At 35.1% G+C, this 21,109-nt stretch overlaps 1 protein-coding gene across 1 annotated transcript; it reads left to right on the top strand.

Moving 5' to 3' along the window:
* The first annotated feature begins 579 nt into the window (after positions 1-579).
* Positions 580-16,965, top strand: LOC108676326 (BDNF/NT-3 growth factors receptor-like). Its single transcript, XM_018164389.2, has 11 exons — positions 580-730; positions 1,000-1,188; positions 2,294-2,421; positions 5,373-5,476; positions 8,318-8,486; positions 9,003-9,122; positions 10,641-10,819; positions 11,522-11,636; positions 12,725-12,838; positions 13,237-13,395; positions 16,770-16,965. The coding sequence occupies exons 1-11, from the start codon at positions 580-582 to the stop codon at positions 16,956-16,958; spliced, it is 1,617 nt and encodes a 538-aa protein (XP_018019878.2). The 3' UTR covers positions 16,959-16,965.
* The last annotated feature ends 4,144 nt before the right edge of the window (positions 16,966-21,109 follow it).

Here is a 21,109-nt window from a genome sequence, read left to right as displayed (position 1 = left end):
AAGAGACTTTATAACAGAAATTTTGCGTTTGTGAACTGTGATCTCGAATTAAAACTATTGAATAAGTTCAAGCACCACCAAAGACTGTATTAACAAATGTTTTTCTTCGTTCCATAGAGCATCCTCGAGTTAACTTGAAAGATACGTTCAGAAATAAGACATTAATTCTCAACTGCTCAGCCGTGGGAAATCCACCTCCAAAGGTGAGTTCTTTTATTAAAGGCATGATTCTTGTACGTTAGTTGAATTAAATTTTTTAGCATTTTGCTTTTGATCTTATGTTTATTACGATTCGTGAATATATTAAGTGTAATGCATCACATACAGAAACTGAGTATATGCCAAGATATGAATGAAACTTAGATAAATCATTTATAATTTACTATTTAATTCAATTCAATTATTTAATCTGTATTTTATAATAATGCTTTTAGGCAAATTTATTTTGTACATGTAAAGCTGTTGCGTGGTGGAACATTTTTTAATCCGAAAACGTCATTCCAGATATTTAGTTAAGTATTTTCAATTCGTTGCAGTAATATTTTCTGTTGATAGATATCGTGGAGCCTGCCACAGTCCATGCAGAATGTTTGTGCCATCGAAAATGGGCTCCTGGTCATCGATATTACTAAGATAGCGCCACTGCGCATCAGTAAAATCATCTCGTGCCGAGCACACAACGATGCAGGAGTCGACGTGAAAACCTATTCTCTCGACCGTCTTTGTGGGGGTGAGTGGCCGCAGAACAGAGTTGATGGCTGGCCATCGAAATTATCACAAGAAAATTTTTCAGAAATACTGTGCGTGGGAAAATAGTTCAGTGTTGTGTTTTCTGCAAGCTTCGGTTCATTCATACACTTGGTTGATCACGCACTTATGCATTTTTCCTTTGGTGAACTTTGTGCCCGAATAATAAATTATGATCAGGAATGATCACAGCCACTTGAATTAATAAACACACACAGTCAACACCTAGTATTTGTTTTCTTCGAACTCCAGACGAAGCTCACATCGTGAGATTGAAGAGTTCAAACTCAAGCCAAAAGAAATTTGAGGTCGAATTCAAGTCGGCGCTGCCGGAGTTGTGCTCGTATTGGTCCTTCGAGCGGTGCCACGAGTACGCTCAACATCCGTGCGTCGGCATCGCGGGGGAATTCTGGATCACCAACTCCTCTGGGGCGCAGAGAGGTTTCCTAATATTTTTTTCATTTTCTTCTCTTGTTCATTAAAAATATGACTTATAGGGTAGAGTTAAAGAACAAAGGTAATAAGGACAGCAGGAATGATCCCCTGTCATTAATTATCGGCTATTAACTGCTGAGATAAAATTCCCCTGCTATAACAGCTGAGATCGGCTTTTAAAATTACATGATAAGGAAGCAAAATATTCCTCTTCGGATTGTCTATTTCATGGCCGTATTGCCTATTTCTTTCACTTAAGTTACACTTAAGCTTTACCACGGATGTTTAAGGTAAAATTTTAATTAAAATTGATAAGAAGTTAATAAAAATTTGTCTCTGGTTTATCCTCCTCATTTGCTAGAATTCACGAGTATTTTATTCCATATTTAACCCTTTAGCGAACAAGCCACCATATATTTCCATATAATATCTATATCCATAAATTTTCATCACGGTCCCCATTTTATGTTTGAGGCTTCCTTATTGTGCTTATGTTTTAATTATCAAATTATCAAAAATTATCTATCGTTCAAAATGCAAGATTTTGTAACGTTCACACTAGCGAATTTATCTTATTGTTCATACTCTAAATGTATGAATTTGAATGCTTAAATTTATGCATTTTTCTATGTTTAGCAAGGAAAGTGTTAATAAATGTTGCTACTTAACATTTCAGAAGGCTACCTACACTGTCATCTACACGCCGGTAGGCTTCGATTCACCGTAAGGTCTTCCAGCCAGGAAACTAGCAAGGAAATAATACCATCTGGCAGTAAGTTAAATTTTGCTATTTATGACAAATTCAAAATTTATGAACAGTTAAAACACAGTTGCTGGTAGGCGTTACTGCAAAGAAAGAACAGATTTATTAAATAGAGAAGACTCTCGGAATAAAGATGATTAACTGAGAACAACGGAATAAAAATATAATTTTTAATTTGTGTTTAAATTATAAGGTTCTCCATGGAATACGCACCTAAAAAGTACTGAGTGATATAAAAAAAGAGACAAAGAGTTTTTGAATGATGTTCATAGATTTTTCTGAGAAAAATTGCAAAAAAAATTCTAACTAATTGTTTATTTTAAGTCAATATGTTTTGTGTTATAACAGGTGCATCGTGTAGGTCACCGCAGGGATTCAAGCCGGTCGAGACAAAGTTCTTCGATAATCATGTTTTGTCAAGAGATGTTACAATAAACTTTTATACATCGTCATCAACCACAACCGAAGACCCGAAGGTAATGAAAATTATTGTAAAATTCTACGAATGTTAAGCCGTTTTTGTTAAGAATTTATTTATTTTCACTAAATGCATTATTGGTGCCTTAAAATTTGAGTACCGGTTTTTATCTTACTAAAATTATGAATATAATGGACTGCGTAGAGTTTATGCATTTCCTCCCCTGGTTAACTTAGTTAAGTCCTGCTTCTTCGAGAAATGCAGCTGTTGGATCTCACCAAATACAGGCCCAAGCATTACCTCCATCATGACCATATTCGCCCCGCAAGTGTCTCTCTAACCCAATTCGGGTTTGTGTCTTCAGATAAAGAAAGCTGTAGGCTCTTAGGCTAAGATATTATAGGCTGTAGGCTCTCGGGCTTGAAGCTTTCAAGCTTCTTGCTTCTTTGTTAATGCAAACAAAGCAAATAATAATAATGCCAGCATAAAAGTGGCAAAATCAGATGAACAATCTTATTACATCATATATACATGAACAATCACTATCAAATAAGTCACGAATTGAATTGATTGTTATAAACATTTACACTTCTACAGCTCACATTAATTCCACGCAACGAACGCCTTCTTCACGGCTCTGTACCGCCGGGCTAGCGCTCTCATTCTGTGCTATTAATTAAATATCAGTTTTCTCTTAACCTTAAATTGTAAATAAAAGTATGTCTTCTGCTTAAAACCCTAACATGTCAAATCACTTTCGAAGATTGATCTTCATAGTATATTCTGTTAAATACTTTAATTATTCTTGGTGTAAATCTCTAACGGAGCTTCGCTTCATCCAATAAAAACCATATATATAGTCTCTTCAGTTGTAGTGACATGCGGTCAATGTTGTGTTTACTCTTTCGATTTTCTACATGTGCTTAACCTGAGGTGATCAATTTTTACATTATTTTATTTCAGTTTTCAAGAAAAATTTTTACTGGAGACTTACTTCTGTGGTTTCAACAGTTGATATGAGCCGCAGGTCACTGTTTGTTGTCCACTGAAATTCCGTTCATTATACTATGAGAATCGGCGTGAAAAGGCGACCTTGCGGCGACAAATATTTGCCATTGAAAAACACAGATATTAAACATGTTTCAATAATGTATTGGTAAGGTTTGTTCTTTTGATGCATTGTACGTGCCGGCTACTTTTAGACTAGTAAATTACATTTTATGACAATGCAGTGCACAGACATGAATTTATACCATGGGCATTAACATTATTCGCAATCACAGAATTAGCATTATTGAAATTTGAGGAGCATGGTGATCTATGAAGCTGTCAAGGTTTACTCGGCACATTCAACTTGAATAAATCATCCACTAATTACAACACGGGATTTTGCCGAGCTTTTGAGTAGTTTTCTGATATTCGTTCTGGCTGCGCTACATTATTAAAATTTAATCTCTTGCACAATGGCATTCAATATTTTAATATTAGTCGTAATCATTTAATTCCAACCCCAGTATCCCTGATTGTCATTTACCACATAGTTAGTTGCCTCGTACAGCACGTCTTTGTCTGGACTGCCCCGCTCCGGGTGGGCTGGGGAGGGGGGGAAGGGGTCGTGGCTCATTAGGTGTGATAATTAGCGAGCGAGGCGTGACCGGCGGTTGCCTACATTATTTTTAGCGCATTTTCTCATTTATGAAATAAAGGCGCTATTACGCTCGTAATGCCCGTCCGTCTGTCCGTGACTTCACGGACGGACGAGAAAATGCGCTCTCTGTCACTCACTGCAGTGAGTATTGATAATTTTTTGAGTTTCTATTTGGTAGTGAATATACTTTTGTTGGGGCTCCCAAACTCACCAACTAGCCTACATGATCGTATAGGGTTCAATCACTGGTACATCTTTGAAACACTTTATTACACCGTAGTTTTTAATGCACAAACAAATTAGTAATGAACGTTACTATTGCCTATTGAACACTTATACGTTAACACTTAAGTGCTCCACGTCAAACTTCAGGCTTGAGGTTGAATTTCTAGGCTCGAGGTTGAGGCTTTCCTAAAAGAACCAAGTAGAAATAGATCAATAACTACTATTAAAGTAAACTATACACGATACACATACCTAAAATATGAAATCATTTATTTACACAATCTGTTCACATCATTATTTACATATCTACATCGGATCCTATTCTCACACATACCTCCGCTCCGGCTTTCCACAGCACAATAACCATTTCACCCTAACATTCCGCACCTTTCCTCCGGTTCACTCTAAACTAAAATGACAATTTAATAATTCGACAAATAAACAATTTTACCTTGAAGTTAATATCCCTTACACTGTAACGAAATGAAATTATATTTCTAAATTAATGCCATTATATGTAATGAAGTCAGTAATTACTGACTGCATTCATTTCTTTATGACGAATGGGTTATTCAAATTCATTGTTTTTAGGTATACTTCCACAGTCTGACTCATAATCCCTTGACGGGAAAACTCTCGCCACCATCATGTCTAACCACTATATTGAGATTAATAAATAACCAATATAATTGATAGCAAAAGGCGAATTACCAATTATTAAGTGAATAATAATCGTCCCTTTCTCATATGAAAAATATAATTATTTTGGTTAATTAATTTTGTAGAAAATTTCGATCACCGGACAGTTATGATCTCGACCGGCGACGTGGGCCTCGAATAAGCGATTCACCCTCCGCCTCTCTTTTGCTGAAAAATATCTAGAAGAAATCAGACCTGACTAGAAAAATCGAAGAAAAGGTTTAAATACCAGCAATTTTTAACATAAGAAAGTAAGATTCGAAACAAAATTTTATTATTTATTAATACACATTTTTGGCACTCATTTATTCTACGAATTGACACGGGGCATTAATGAACAAATGAACAATTGGTGAACTGATTTTATCAAGTAGAATGACAGTTATCCGGGAACTATATAATTAAATTATGTAATGCAAGTAATTACTGTCTCTCAGGTCGATGCACCATCGGAGGTAGGAAATCTACAGGTGCTGCTGCCCTCGGTGACGCTGTTGCTGCTGCTGCTGCCGCTCGGCATTTGGGTGGCCAAGCAGCCGAGGTTTCTACTCTGGCGCGACTGCCAACGCCGAGCGCCGTCCTGCAAGTCCGCAGCCGGGAAGGTTTCGTATTATCTGTAAGCGATATTCAAGTGTACAAGATATGCATATTTAGTTCAATTTTCGCTAGTGTCTTAAATGAAAGGAGTTTCTCTTTTGTCTTGTACGCTTTTTATATGCGAACATGGAGCTTTTTAATTTACTTCCCGGCAATCGAACAAAGTAAGTTTCTCTTATTCCCGCCATATTGTGTTTAGTTCCTGTAGGCGTTCTCAATGAGCATCCGGCATTTCTCTAGTCCTGCAAATATTCTCCACGCATACAAAGTGTGCCATTTCCGTTAAATTTTAACAATAACTTCATATTCCAAATAAAGTGAGCGCAGGGTTCGGGGGCAAGCTTTGCGCAGGTACAGTCAGTGCACAAAACCTGTATACAGTACGTAGTTAGCCAAACAAAAGCTTCATCAAAACCGTTTGTTCATCAGTTAGAGCAAGAGGTTCATGTAATGTACCATCAGCTCCTTGATGTAAAATGTTAATTAATTATATATGATTGTCGTTGCATGAGGCGGATTTTTAGAAAATTTGCTGTGAATACAGACACAATCATACACGAGTAGGCCGTAGGCGTAATAACTATCAATGAGCTCAGATGATTTTTTTTCAAATTTGTGATGTCACCCGATAAACTCCACAGAAAACCGTGCACTTCCACAACTGACTCTGCACAACACATTTTGCGCAGCTCTACAGAGCCAGAATAGAGCAGGTTTTTGCAGTTCATGTAAGGTGGACATGTAGAATACAGTTGGCTGTTGCAAAACTGAGACCGTGTGCGTGGTTAACGATCGAGTACCCAACCATGATTGGCAAACGCGTCTCTAAATTGGATATTTCTGCTTTATTCCGGTTTTATTGCTTCTGTACGTCGGCCTTAGGGCTGAGGCAGGCTCTCGATTCACTGCTGTAAATATTAACTGGGATTGTCATCAATAATACTTGAATTAAACAACAGCTTTTGCCTCGCTATTGCTATTCTAATATTTTATTAACATCCATGTCCAGCGACTGCAGGATTTAATTTCCCAATGATAAGAGATGTAATGTGTAGTATATGTGTGATTCTGTGCCTTCATCAGTTGATCGTGTCAGTACGTCTTACGTTCAGTTTGAATGGCGTTTTCGATTTATTTCAGTTCCAATAAGAATAAATCCTAATCCTCCATTAATGTGTATTGTTCATTGATATTTTAAAACTATATAAAACAATTTATCAATGATGGTTTGGCTTGAAAAATGAGTTTCAATGCTATAAAATGTAATTGCTCCGATATATAGGCGTGTATTTTCCAGCTTGATAGCAATATAATTACTTATTCGAAAGCTTGCGATTACAAAATCGAAAAAAGCTACGTCATAAACAAGTAATTTAACCATGCAAATGTAAACTAAGTTGGTTTGCCAAAACAAGTATACTGTAATTTCAATAGGGGAAAAAATATTCCACAAAGTTGTTGTCGTAAATGATCTTGGGCTCCTTTACCTTTCCATATTTGTTTGTGCGTTCAATATTGCTAATAAAATCAACAGGGGAATGTTTCTCATTTGAATGGGAAACATGGAGAGGTGAAATGAGTTGCGTTGCTCTGGGACTTTATTGACCTGTTATTCGCATAGGCTTCGTGTTCATGCACTGAATGGCCTTTGGTATTCAATTTTAGTAATAAACTCACTCTCTATGCATGGAGATTTTGTTCGTGGGTGAAGCGGTTCTCAATGAAGTTTGGTATCCTGGATTTTATGAGTTCTTACTCCCAGTGGTATTGTTATTTATAATAAATTATTATTACTCTAATTTCTCACCACATCGTAAAAGAATACAGCAAATATACTTCTCCTTACGGGTGTCGTGACACGTTGAGTGTTTCATGAATTTAGTGATAGAATTTAAGCGTGATGAATTACATTATTCGTTTCTTAACGTGGAAAGAATATTGTTGTGATATCGTCAGGAGAATTCCGAGCATATTTGCCACTGAGTCTCGTTTATTGTTATGAGATTAAAATTTGCTTTTGAATGAATAAATAATTTGCAACTTAAAAAAACTGCTCATATGCTCGATTCTTCGGCTTTTCAAGCAAATTCTAACTCATGGGACTCAACCATGATTAGTTCTAAAAATCAGGCTAGCCGTGGAAATTTATGAATGCGATCCTCTTTACGAAGCGATTTAAGTGATAAAATGTTTTAATTTAAGCCAACAAAAGGATTAGAAAAGTATATCTCCTGCCATTATCTCAAAAAGTATATCTCGTCACCACAATACGACAAAGCTTCGTCATTTTTACAATTTAATCTTACAAAAATTATAGCTGGAAGGTATGAACCCAACTCACTTGTCTGACTTCAAAATTTCTCTTCAGATAAGGTATGATAATTCAATTGAATTAAGTTAACAAATTTGACTAAACAATTAACATAATTTGGTTCTTCCAAGCAGCACTAAACCTGCATCGAGTGACGTAAAAAAATCATTCCTCCTTTATTTCCTCCATTACGCTCAAATAAAGCCATTTACGCCTAAAAGCCCAATATGATCCTATGTATCTATTCTCAGAGCATTAGGTTTCTGGAAAACCCGTGTAATGTCTACATTATGTTTATCTTACTCATCATTTGTGCTAATAATGTGTAATTCAAAGTAATATGTATTGTAGAATAATTTGTATTCTAAAATATATTAACTCATCTTTGAAGCAAAAACTAAATTAAGCTCATTCCTAATTTTTGCAAATGGCATTTTATGCATTGTAAAATATATTATTGCCGTATCGTGGAAGCACATCACGGCTGCCGAGCTCGCGCGCGGCGCTCTCTAGTGAGACGACGACGACCGCTGACGGCAGCGCGGGACGCATGCTGGCGCTGGGGGTGGTGAGCTCGTCGGCGTCTGTGGCCCCGACGCTGCTCGTCGAGAATCCTGGATACCAGCAGGCAACTTCTGCTCCTGTGAGAATACAGGATCTTGTTGACAAAAAATTCAACGATTATATTTTAAGATTAACGTAAAAAAAGTACATTTTTTTCTTATAGATTATTTTCGCGTGAGCTATCCGTAAGCACGTTTGAGAACGATTGCCATTAATTTTTCCATCACGTCGATAATATGGGTTTTCAAAGTGAGATTAGAGGAATGATTATGATGGTTTAACGATCATTGTTTGATCAAGGCATGGAACGACGCTGCATACTTTGGTTTTTGGAGCTTTAGGTTCTCCAGTATTTTGCTTTCCGATAAATATTCTATATTCTTGTTTTCTTTACTATGATTCAAGCAAGCCCGTTTTATATTTAATCTACCGTATTCACAATAACACTCTTTTGTATGCACTGCCTAATGGCTTGCCCAATTTTTTTTATCACCAAATGTATTTACATTCCTTCTTCAATAATGACATTTTGAACCCAAATTTTGGTTATCAGAATTTTCGCATAAATTGAAGACGATTTCGTTTGTTCCCTGAGGTGCCGGTTATTCCCAACGATACGCTGAAGTTCGACCGGCCGCTGGGAGAAGGAGCCTTCGGCGTGGTATACTTCGGCACCATGGATACTCCGCTGCGTGACGCCCCGCTGCCTGTAGCTGTGAGTTAGTTTAGTGACCCTATGATTACTAGCGCTTCAGCTGTAGCTGTGAGATTTTCTACTTTTACTGTATTTAAATATTTATTTTAAGCTCCAGAAAGTAATTTTGATCTAAAAAGTTAAGGAGTTGTTGTGGAATTCTTTATTGGAGACAAAATATTATTTTTGGCTCAATTATTAATGGCCGAGAGCGTATATGGATAATTTGTGAGTTTATTGATTTATTTTGGAATAGATCGCGCGACGCAAAACTTAGTAGGTGAGTAATGAAGCTTTTTTACAGAGAAATGACTGCGTAATACAATAATATAATTAATTTGGAATTAAGGGGTTAAAAATAAATTCATCAGAATTTTAAATTGAGTTTGTCCACGTATTAGAACAAGTTTTTCTTCGCTTTAAATGCTAGTACTTATGTAACGTTAAAAAAAAACTTTCTTGAAAACTGCAACCGGCAGTTTTGATTTAAAATAAGGCTGGGTTAAAAATATCTTGGAGACTCTACGAAAACTGCGAACTTAAATTAATCGTTGGCCATCCTGAACTTTGAACAAAGCCAAAAAGTAAATCTTGCTTGGATCTTTTTCCAAGTTTTCATTAAATTCAAGGTCTTCTTCACATGCCACCATTCAATGCGTCCAAATTTAAAACAAATACCTGCCATTTCATGCCATGCGTCGAGGCATGAAATTCTTCAATTATTTTTTTTCTGGAAGCTCCCAGAAAAAAAGAAGCTCCGCTTGCATAATTGAACAACTTTGCTTCTGAAAGCATTCATTAAAACGTTTGGGCACTAAAAAGTTTTGATAAAAGTTAATTATTTATAAATCTTAATTGAACCGAGAGAATACCCAACAAATGAATAGCACAGTTATGGAATAAAAATTTACCTCATTTCGTTCACACGTCGCTTTAATTGAATTATTTTCGAATAAGTAAGCGTCCATTACACTTTCATGAGAATATGTCTACGGACATTGAAACCAACATTCAGTTTACTTCGACTGTTCATTGCTGTAACACTTCTGAACGCAGTAGTACCTCATAACGCTGTTGTACCTCATAACGCTAAAGTACCTCATAACGCAGTAGTACCTCATAACGCTGTTGTACCTCATAACGCTGTAGCACCTCACAGCGCTGTAGCACCTCATAACGCAGTATTACCTCATAACGCTGTTGTATCTTATAACGCTGTAGCACCTCACAACGCTGTAGTACCTCATAACGCCGTAGTACCTTATAACGCTGTAGCACCTCACAACGCTGTAGTACCTCATAACGCTGTAGTACCTTATAACGCTAAAGTACCTCATAACGCTGTAGTACCTCATAACGCTAAAGTACCTCGTAACGCTGTAGTACCTCATAACGCTGTAGTACCTCATAACGCTGTAGTACCTCATAACGCTGTAGTACCTCATAACGCTGTAGTACCTAAAACAACGCAGAACTAGTTCACATGAGATTTTTCAACATGCAGGCTAACACTATCTCCCTCTGCTCATATCCCGTCAGCTGAAGACGCTGCACGCCGTGGGTGCCAGCGTGCACCAGGAGGTGGAGCGCGAGGCTGCGACACTGAGCAGCCTTAAGCACGACCACATCGTCACCTTCTACGGCGTGTGCTATGACTCCTCGCCTATGGTTATGGTCTTCGAGTATATGGAGCAGGGGGACCTCAACAACTATCTAAGGTGGGATTATTCATAATATTCATAGCTAAATAGTTTCTTTATTTTTATTGTTAATATTTTGTGTTTATTGTATTCATTTTTGTACTATCAATCTTACATTACAAAATTCATAATATTCATAATATTCATATTCATGATATTCATAGCTAAATAGTTTCTTTATTTGTATCGTTAATATTTCCTTTAATTGTCGCTCTCTAATATATGTCCGAGTATCGTTTTGGAAGGAGCTCAAGATTATCATTTGATACTCTCTTAAACTTAGCACCTATAAACTTAACTTGAGAATAAAATCAGGATTATTATATTATAATGTTTTTACGGTGCTCTTTGCCGTTCAAAATTTTTGAGTATCCCCAAAAGTTTTTGAGTCGATCTTTTTCTACCAGAGGTGATTAAATTTTAGAATATCAATCTTCTACGAATAAAATCCCATGCATTGCATTACTTGAATATTCGAAGAGACCTTGCTGATATAGGAACGAAATTTTTATTTCCATCAAACAACATTCAGAAAAAATAATTCCTTAAGTTTAATGTTTGTGCCTATTTTTAAGGTTTGTTATACATATTGGGCCAATTAAGATTCCGAATATTTCACTGAGAGAAAACGATCGGAAATAAGGTTATCACAGTTTCGAGCTAATACAAGTTAAAGAAAGTAATTATTTTGTAGTAATATAATATTAATGCACGTTTTAGGGAACACAACGAAGACTCAGGCGTTGCCGACTACTTAACAGCTCCGTTGTCTGTAATGGATGACTTGCAAATTGCCGTGCAAATTGCTGCCGGCATGAGTTACCTCGCTTCACAGGTCGGTTGTGCAATTCAAACAAGTCTTGCAAATTGTTAAATTGAATTAAAACCCTGAATTTCATCAATTATAGTTGCTCAAAATGGGTTATCTTCGGTTAAGTATGCATAATTCATGTTTAGTTTTGCTGTAAAATTTTTGTTATATTGACGTAGGTTAATTTTCACGTTCCCATTTAACTCCCAGTCTCTTTTTTCACGTAGGTTAATTTTCAGGGAGACTGATATCATATCAGAGATTACTGCAGAATAATAGTTATAATGAACATTTCTCACGTGATTTAACTTGCTGGGAGGTCATCAATAATGTTTTGATAGACTCAATTGTGTTGACGATTTTCGTTATCATTATATTTTTCAAATTTTCCTTCTTTGGATGATTTCATTTAGAGTGGAATGAGGAGCCGTAATCTGACCAGTTATCAAGAAATAAATGAAATAAAGTGCTATTAACGATGATTAAATGTCTCGGGAAAAAATAAAACCATCTAGAGTGCCTAGGATGATTTCGGTATTAACTTGCACCCTTCCAATAAAAATAGTGACTTCCTGTCCGCGTCTGGCATTGTCACGGCAATTGATTTGAACGATTTGATTGAACGAGGACTCAATAATATTTCGTATTGAAGAACCAATACTAATGAAAAAAACTGAAACGATATCGGCGGCTAAGCGCGTGAGGGGCGACGGACGGCTTTTAAAATTTTACTTGTGTTAAAAATTACTAAGGCTCTAAGGCAGGAGCGTTGTGCATTCCAACAAATTGCAGTTTCCTTCCTGTCCGGAAATTCAAGTTTCTTGGAATTTTTATTTGTGACGAGCACGGCTCGTCATAAAATCATAAGCTTCACAGTAAAATATTTGAAATCTTATTGTTTCATAGTCAAGTGGTCGGCTGAACTATCTTTCATAGCTGGTGAGTGTCTTACTAGAATTGGACGACTAAAGCCCATGCATTTTATTTTGATAACTTACGCTAAACAAACAGAAAATTTTTAATAAATAAAAAAAGTAAAAATGAATATTTGATATTATGTCAAATAAACTCGAGAGTTTCAAAAAGATTAAATACATTCATTTTCCTCGCAGCATTTCGTGCATCGTGACTTGGCGACAAGAAATTGCCTGGTTGGCAAAAATCTGCTTGTCAAAATTGGCGATTTCGGAATGTCCAGAGATATTTACATGTCAGATTACTACACTGTAAGTATTAGAAATATTTCTTTGTTGATAGTAAATGTTTCTTCATTTCGTTAATTTCAATGTAACATTGAACTAATGAAAACGGTGCAAAAATGATGGATAGTTTTCTGTTTAACCGCATGAATAGTTTGAATACTTTATATTATAACTTATTCGCATTATTATTGAATGGTAACTAGTTATTCGTGACTATCCAATGTGATATGTAATTTAGGACCACTCGGTCGCAACACTGAATTCAATGACCAACTTGGACCGAACAAGACTTTGGGAAAATAAAAACATTACTACGTCTACATAATAAATACTGACTGAAGGTGATTTGCTACGTAAACATCTTGACTTCCGTGTAGCGTATGTAACATTAACAAAAGTCTCTAATCTGACTGGAATCTTAGTTTGGGTGCGAAGCAATGCTGCCAGTTCGCTGGATGCCACCAGAGAGCATCTTATACCGACGGTTCACAATAGACAGCGACGTGTGGAGCTTCGGAGTTCTGCTCTGGGAGATCTTCACTGGCGGCCAACAACCGTGGTATGGCTACAGCAACCAGGAGGTAAGTAATGGCGGCCAATAGCCGTGTTATGGCTACTGCAACCAGGAGGTAAGTAATGGCGGCCAACAACCGTGGTACGGCTACAGCAACCAGGAGGTAAGTACTGGCGGCCAATAACCGTGGTACGGCTACAGCAACCAGATATGGTTAATCGTGTTTGTCTTTGAAGTACTAAACTATACTCGAAAATAAGCCAAAGGTCAGCATGTGATATTGTTGCATTGCAATATTTTAAAAGGGGATGTAGCTGCCATGATGGCTGTTAATATTCGTGTAAGTCGTGGCCTCGATCATGATTCCTCTCCTCATGAAATAAGTGAAGATTTGCTTCAAACTTTCAGCATAGTTACAATTAATGGACCTTGAACAGCGATAAACTGTTTCTTGTATTTAATTGACTACTGGAAGAAATTTTAAAGCATGATTCTAGTTTCGGCTTTACTTTTAAAGTTCAAGATGGCTGCTGATTGGTTTTCAGTTTCTCGCAAGGTCAACACGACTGTTATTTTTCATATTAAAGAAATAAGAAGAAAGTTTTGGATAACCCACACTCATGAAATGACGGAATTACATTTTTGATGTTGCTGGACATTTCATTCGACCGAAACACAAAATCCGGGTTAAGTGATAACGAGTAAAATTTCAGGTTATTGTGAAATGATCGTACAATTATTTTTCTCTCGTATTTTCCCCGCATAAAACAATTTTTTTCCAGTAGTGAAAATACATTCCATGATAATTATGCACCTCCTAATGGAGGCGTCAAGTTATAGCGAGGTTTTAGATGGGATGAAATTAAAAAAAATACAGAAGCTTTCTTACGGCCGAACATAAGGCCAGTTTATACTTATAATATTTAATTTCAATTGTTTCAAAAAAATTTGTACATGCTAGCTGCGCAGCAGTTATTTTAACTTCTTCTATACTGTAGTTTTGCTATCCGTGCACTTTTGTTAAGTAATCATATAATTGCGCTGTGAATAATCATTATTCATTTATTGGATACGAACGAGCGATCGATGTCGCAAATGAGGAAGATGCTCAGCACTATACAATTATACGGTATCAATTAGCGTTATAAATTTCGCCGGAAATTAGATTCAATACAATGGCGGAGGATGCGATTTTTTTTATTTCATGATGATGTTCAGTTGCTCAGGTGATACAAGCAGCGAATCATTGCCGGAATTCTCATGAGTTTGCATTTTCCTCCTGATTGTTACCGTGTAAAAGAGGAATGAATCCTTAAAATTACGTTCATAAATAGTTGATGTTTAAAGTAATAAACTGATGAAATATTCGGTTAGTAAAGAAATATTCATCAGAGTTGGCTTTGCTGAATTTTTCAATTATTGTGGCTTTGATGATTCTTCTGATATAGCTTCCATAATAGAGATATATATTAAACTTCAAAAATGTGTGTGACGTAATTGTAAAATTAAGCTACAGAACATAACATACCAAGTCGACTTCGTTGTTCGGTCAGATGCTATACAGAAGCATAGAAGTTTCAGATTGATTACTTTCTCATTTTATTGAGGAAACTGCCGTCATTTCGCGGCAGAGGAATCGCTTTACAGCGTCATTGTCTTATTGGCGTGCCTGCGCTGTGTAAACGTTGTAAACATGGGAATGCAAACAAAATTTACAGACAATTATTTTTTAAAAATTACAAAAATTACAGACAATGCAGACAATTATTTGAAGTTATATTAACTGAAGTTTTACTTGTATGCATTCTTTATTTCTTCTCATATTAACTGAAGTTTTTCTTGTATCTATTCTTTCTTTCTTCTTATATAAACTGAAGTCTTTCTTGTTTTTTTACTTAAATTGTTCTAAAACGAAAACTGAAAAAATATTAGCCTAATATTAAAGTGAAAATGTATTGTACAGGAGACTCTTTTACTTAACTTTCGTTATTTTCCTAATAAAATAATGATAGCAGAAAAGGCAACACAATCACTCGGCACCAGAATACATTTTGGCTCGAAATTAAAATCCCTCTGCACCAATAATATCCTTCTGTCAAACGCACAGTTTTACGTGCTTACATATTAATGTTTTTAAAGCGTAAAAAAGATTTGAACTTTCCAGGAAAGTGCACTTAATTTTGGTCTGTACATGGCTCAACATTAACGGCCATCGATGCCAGACGTGCTTCCTTCTTGTCGATGCAATGAATCGACTTGGTGAGAAATGGCTCTACCAGTATAGGCAAATCGGCTGCTATTCTTCGCACCTCGAATAAGCTTTCATTAAAGGAACATTTTTCTCTGTACCAGAAGGAACCATTTATAACATTCGTATTTGGACGGAGCCTCAGGCATTCGGGAGGAGAACAACAAATTGGATTTAGTAGTTCTTTTGAAAAATTTTCTATGAAGGGAGCCATTATTAGTAACGAGTTCTGTCAATCATTTTAGAATTAAAAGTGGAATAGCATAAATTACTTAAAAAATAGTATAAAAAGAAAATGGGCGCATTCAATCATACCATAAAAATTACCAGCTCTTCAATCCAGCATTGCCCTGTTTCGATAATTTCTGAAGTTTGAAACCATTGCACCGCTAAACCATTGCACTCAAGTCACATCGAATCTCGTCATCTAGAATTTAGTAATAATCTTGGAACTTGAGTACATCACTAAATTTTTAACCCGATGCAACCCACATTCAGCATGAACTTCCCATTAAGCTCATGGTATAGAATTAAGAAAACGAAATGACTTTTCCCTCAAATTATCATGAACCCAAATTCATATGATATCACTTTTCAAATCTCCATCCTCCGTCCTTGAAATTTTCACGATTCTACCGTGTCATATAAGGGAGTCTTACCCTCAAAATTATCTCCTAATCCAAATTACCGATATCTGAAACTTCCTATATGTAGTAATGTATTTACGTCGAAGAGCTAGTTGGTGAATTTTTTTATTTACTAGACATCTTTAACAACATTAGTTGTATGTTATAATCGTTATCTGTAGGTACTTTGTTCATGGTCTTAGCTGTCCACTTGTTCCATTTGTTGTTTATGAAACCATGACGACTTCCAGGTCTGATGATCATGCATTTATTTTAACTGCAGAGCAATGATATTTTTTTCAGGAACTCGATATAAAGTTCGATTCTTGTACATTTTTTATGCTCTATTCTGCTGTTCACCCGCGAAAACTTCTATTGTGTAGTATGCTCGTCTTAATTGACAAAAATTTAATTGACGACGTCGTTTTCGGTACCAATTCTATTTTTATCATATAGATATTTTAATTTAAGGTATTAAAACTGGTAATTATTGTGAATAGTGGAAATGTGCTAATGTTATCTATGCATTATAAAATTTATGCAGTTTTCATTGCTCTAATGTTGCAGGTTATAACAAAAATCACAGCTGGTCACGTATTGCCTTGTCCTGAGAAGTGCCCAGATGACATGTACGTCATCATGAAGAAATGCTGGGTGAAAAATCCGAGCGAGAGGCCGAACATGTCAGCCTTGCACCAGTCCATTCTCTCCCTCACTAAACTCGATAACTGCATCCACATCGGCTCGCTCGACTAGACTAAGGAACTTGTGATGTATAGTAATTTTATTGATAATATTAAGCTTGATTATAATTCTGTTGTAGGGCATGAAAAAAGATATGGCTGTCATTAGATATTTTCTAAATAGCTTAGACTGAGTTTGGTCATTATATACGAGTGAAACAATGTGTTGGATCTAAAGAATAGTTTTTGCTCCTATCTATGTACATTTTTTAATATAACAATTAATTTCTATGGTATATTAGAAAATGCATTTTTAAAGAAAAAGTCGAAAATAAAACTTGAGCTGGAATCAAATTAAAAGTTTGTGGTGTTTTCTTAATTAGAAAAATGTAACTATCAAATATAAGATACAAAAAATTGTTTACAGCTGAATTGTACAAAACATGATACTTCCCCCTTTTCTTTTGTGCCCGGATCACCTCATTACATTAAAGATATAGTCTTAAGTGAAAAAATTCAGCGCTTATTTTGAAAAGTTCCGTGTTCATCTGAATAGGATTGATCTATTTAATTGAAACGATTAAATCTTTTTTATCTTCTAATTATTTGGTATAATTTTCAAGCGATAAAGAGAGGGTTTAATGAGACCACAAGAAATTTTATCTATTGACTTAACCGTCCAAAAGATAGCAATATTGAGAAAATGAATTTTATATGTATTAGTACTGCTAATTGGCGATTAAAAAAATGTCATTGCTAAATTTTGAAAGTGTGACGAGAAGTTTTTGTGAGCATTTATATTTATATGCGTGTTCACTCTACTCATACGTGCGACTGCAGCGTTTGCAGATTAATAAAATAAAATCATTGATCATTTTGAGTAAGCTTAAGTGAATAGAATATTATTAAATAAAACATTTAAAGAAAATCAATTGAATAATTTCCGCAAACCTTATATACAGATTGTCCTACAATCACCGTGGTTCAGTGATAGGTTAATAATTTTCTTTCGCAATTCTGTGAATGATATTCTATCATTAGCATCAAAGGTCAGCAGTGTCTTTACATAATTTAAAACGAACGAACGTTTTTTTCAAATGCGGTTAAATGCCTACCAAAAAATTATAACTCAGAATAAATTTATTTCCAACTTTCATGTTAGCCCGGTATTGCTCGGGCTTTTAATTATATAAAGACCCTTCAAACCCACATTCTATATAGAAAATAGGTTTCCCGATATACACTCATTTCAAAATATGAGGTTTTCAGCTTACTGGAGGAGATGAACTATTTTAAATTCAAGAAATGTGACTATTGAGATCTTACATGCTGGCGAAACTCATTTTGTGAATTCAACTACAAGATTGTGTAATCAATGTTATTAAAACATTAGTTAATTATGTTACTTCTAAGCTACCTTGCGACTTCCATGACAAACCCATTAATACCCGGTATATAAATAGGAATCCAAATATTACAAAGTTATATTGTTTTTTAATTTCACGTTGGCATGTGGCATTCAAATGGTGTACATAAAATCGGTGTCAGCGTAAGTATTTCATATGAAGCTGTTTAAATTTAATCTCCTACATTAAGTGTCTTCGTCTTTAAGTTCATTTAAATATGATAAGTATTCTTCAGAATATATCAATAGGTGCAACGAGATCAAGTTTAAAAGGAATTTAAAAGCAAAGAAAACGCCAAGAAAATTCACCATATCGATATTGAAAACGTTTCGGAGTCCAGCTCCATCATCAGTTCGACTAAACTAAAAATGAATAAAATCACTTTAAAAGTCAAAATTCAAAGACAGACATAAAACCTAAACAAGACCTAACATTATATCGAAACATCTCCGAAACGTTTTCAATATCAATATGGTGAATTTTCTTGGCGTTTTCTTTGCTTTTAAATTCCTTGTGAACTTGCGATATAAGCAGACTAATGATATAAGTACTTATATACGATCAAGTTTAATTTCTATAAATAAAATGTTAAAATTGTATTTATATGATGGAAATCATTTGCAATATCAGACAAACTTCTGTTCAAGGTTGTAATTTTGCCTCATTTAAATTGAGCTCCGTCTTTTCGGGGGATCTGTCTGCATTTTTCATCACAAGCTTGAATTTGATTGATCGCGGAAGTCTTGAATACAGTCGAAAAGTTTTTGGTTTTGCTCTCAATACTGACAGTTCAGAGAGTTCATTTTCAATAAAATGGTAACTAAATTCCCGGTAAAGAAAAAAATATATTTTTAGCTTGAATCGTTTGAACATAACTTTACTTTAGTGATGAAAGGTGCTTATATGAGATTGGATTATGATACAACGAATGTTTACGTTGCATAGGAAGCAAGAAAAGAGTTTTATTGGTTGGGAATTAAGGTTTTCATTGAACTTTCATCTAAAGTCTTTAATAAATTCCCTTGATGACCCTCTCTCATGATTATTGTCTAATACATGTGAACAAACATGATTATGTGATCATAAATTATCATGTGATATTCATTATAATGTGATTAAACATGATCAACGATCATTCATCATCATTTTATCATACTTTATAATTTGATTTCACACGATTATGTGATCAATCTGCATTACGTTATCTTGCATTATTATGTGATTATAACTTCACTGTGATCATGCATTATCCTGTCATAAAACATAATTACGTTTTGTTACGAATAATGAGATAAATGCTCTACTTCATGGGATGAAATTCGTGCAACAATAATTCACCATCGACATAACATAGTCTGCTTGCCGGCAGCAAGCTTTTCATCAATTCCTGACATCTATACGATCAGTTTTTGCCACGTACACGATCAATTCTTGACTCATGCACGATGCATTACATGAATAATAAATTTTGACGTCCATGAAGCTTTAAGAAGCTGACACCACCTCGTGTTCAGTCAAGTCTCATACTATCATCTGTCACTTTTGTTTTAAATGTATTTCTTTTTTCACTGGGTCGGATCCCTGTACAGATGTGAACAAGCTTCTGTACATTATACATTATTACAATATTGCATACATTACATTAATTCTCTGTTATTATTTTATCGGCGGTGTCTGTCGCCCGTTTTCAAATGATAGTTCATTCCTACTATTGTCATTGTTTCAATTTCAGTGATTTGTGGCTGTTTCTTTCTCATTGCCTTAAAGAAAATTAGTTTAGGTATTATGGATGTTTCAAGCTTTCCTGGTACAATTATTATTTTTGTGGTATTGAGAACAATTTGCCATTCATTTCACTGAAAAAAAAAATAATTTATTGAATTTTTCAAAGTCCTGAAAGGTTACTGCTTCACGTTACTTTTTTTTATCTGAAACTTGGGGTTTTATCTAAACCTTAAAACTGTAAATATTTTTTGACTGCGTGAGTGATTATGATATTGTATCCTAATTTGGTCAGTAGATCAAAATAAATTACAAATTTTTTCTGCCTAATTTCATTCCGTGTCAATTGACTGCGCATGTTAAAGCGAAAATTGCGGATTTCAATTAAATTTTCAAAAATCAATATGCAGAGGATTCTTCAGTTTAGAATGGCGCAAAATGCCCAAAAGGTATTGATATATTTCATAAAATTTTGAATATTTTATTCTGAAAATAGAGAAAGCCCTGTAATTATTGCAAGTAATTCTTCTACATCTTCGATCATGAAATTGTTCGTAACAATAATGTAAAAACAGATTGCACATGTACTAGGCTGCTTAAATTCCATGTTTCTAGTCAGGTTTAGAATATTATAGTTAAGCTTATTTTCCGAAATTAAATTTTTATTATCATTATTGAAATTATTACCACCTTCACTTGAAAAGATCTTGTTAGCAGGCCAGTTTTTAAATAAGTGAACAAGTCTTTTCTTCAGGTCCAGGTCTGTTCTTCAACGCCGAGGATACAATAATATACTACTATACTATCAAGGATAATTATATATAAATAAACAGAGCCAATCATGACTTTTTAGACGTTAACGCTGGAAATATTCAGATTTTCATACTCCTGGTCTTTTAAAGAATGAATATATAATATCTCTCCAAATAAATTTACCGATTCACTATGCGGTGAAAAATTCAATTATGTCGTATTAATTTACTAAGAATATTTAATTTTGGGATGTTTATTCATCTATTTGATTAATGAAAATGAAGGCTTTTCCTCCTCAAAGTAGAAATGAGAACTTGCAGGAAGACTTACTCAACGAACTGTT

The sequence above is a fragment of the Hyalella azteca genome, unplaced genomic scaffold (genome assembly GCF_000764305.2).
Source record: "Hyalella azteca isolate HAZT.00-mixed unplaced genomic scaffold, Hazt_2.0.2 contig1885, whole genome shotgun sequence".
NCBI lineage: Eukaryota > Metazoa > Arthropoda > Malacostraca > Amphipoda > Hyalellidae > Hyalella > Hyalella azteca.
The sequence above is the reverse complement of the archived record's forward strand: the minus strand, read 5'-3'. Positions and strand labels throughout refer to the sequence as shown.

Bases quoted from the DNA above. Each gene is read 5' to 3' on its own strand.
- LOC108676326 (XM_018164389.2), top strand. From the start codon at position 580: ATGCAGAATGTTTGTGCCATCGAAAATGGGCTCCTGGTCATCGATATT. The intron at 5,477-8,317 runs GTTTCTACTCTG...GTATCGTGGAAG, and splicing joins TGGGTGGCCAAGCAGCCGAG to CACATCACGGCTGCCGAGCT. The intron at 12,839-13,236 runs GTAAGTATTAGA...CTGGAATCTTAG, and splicing joins ACATGTCAGATTACTACACT to TTTGGGTGCGAAGCAATGCT.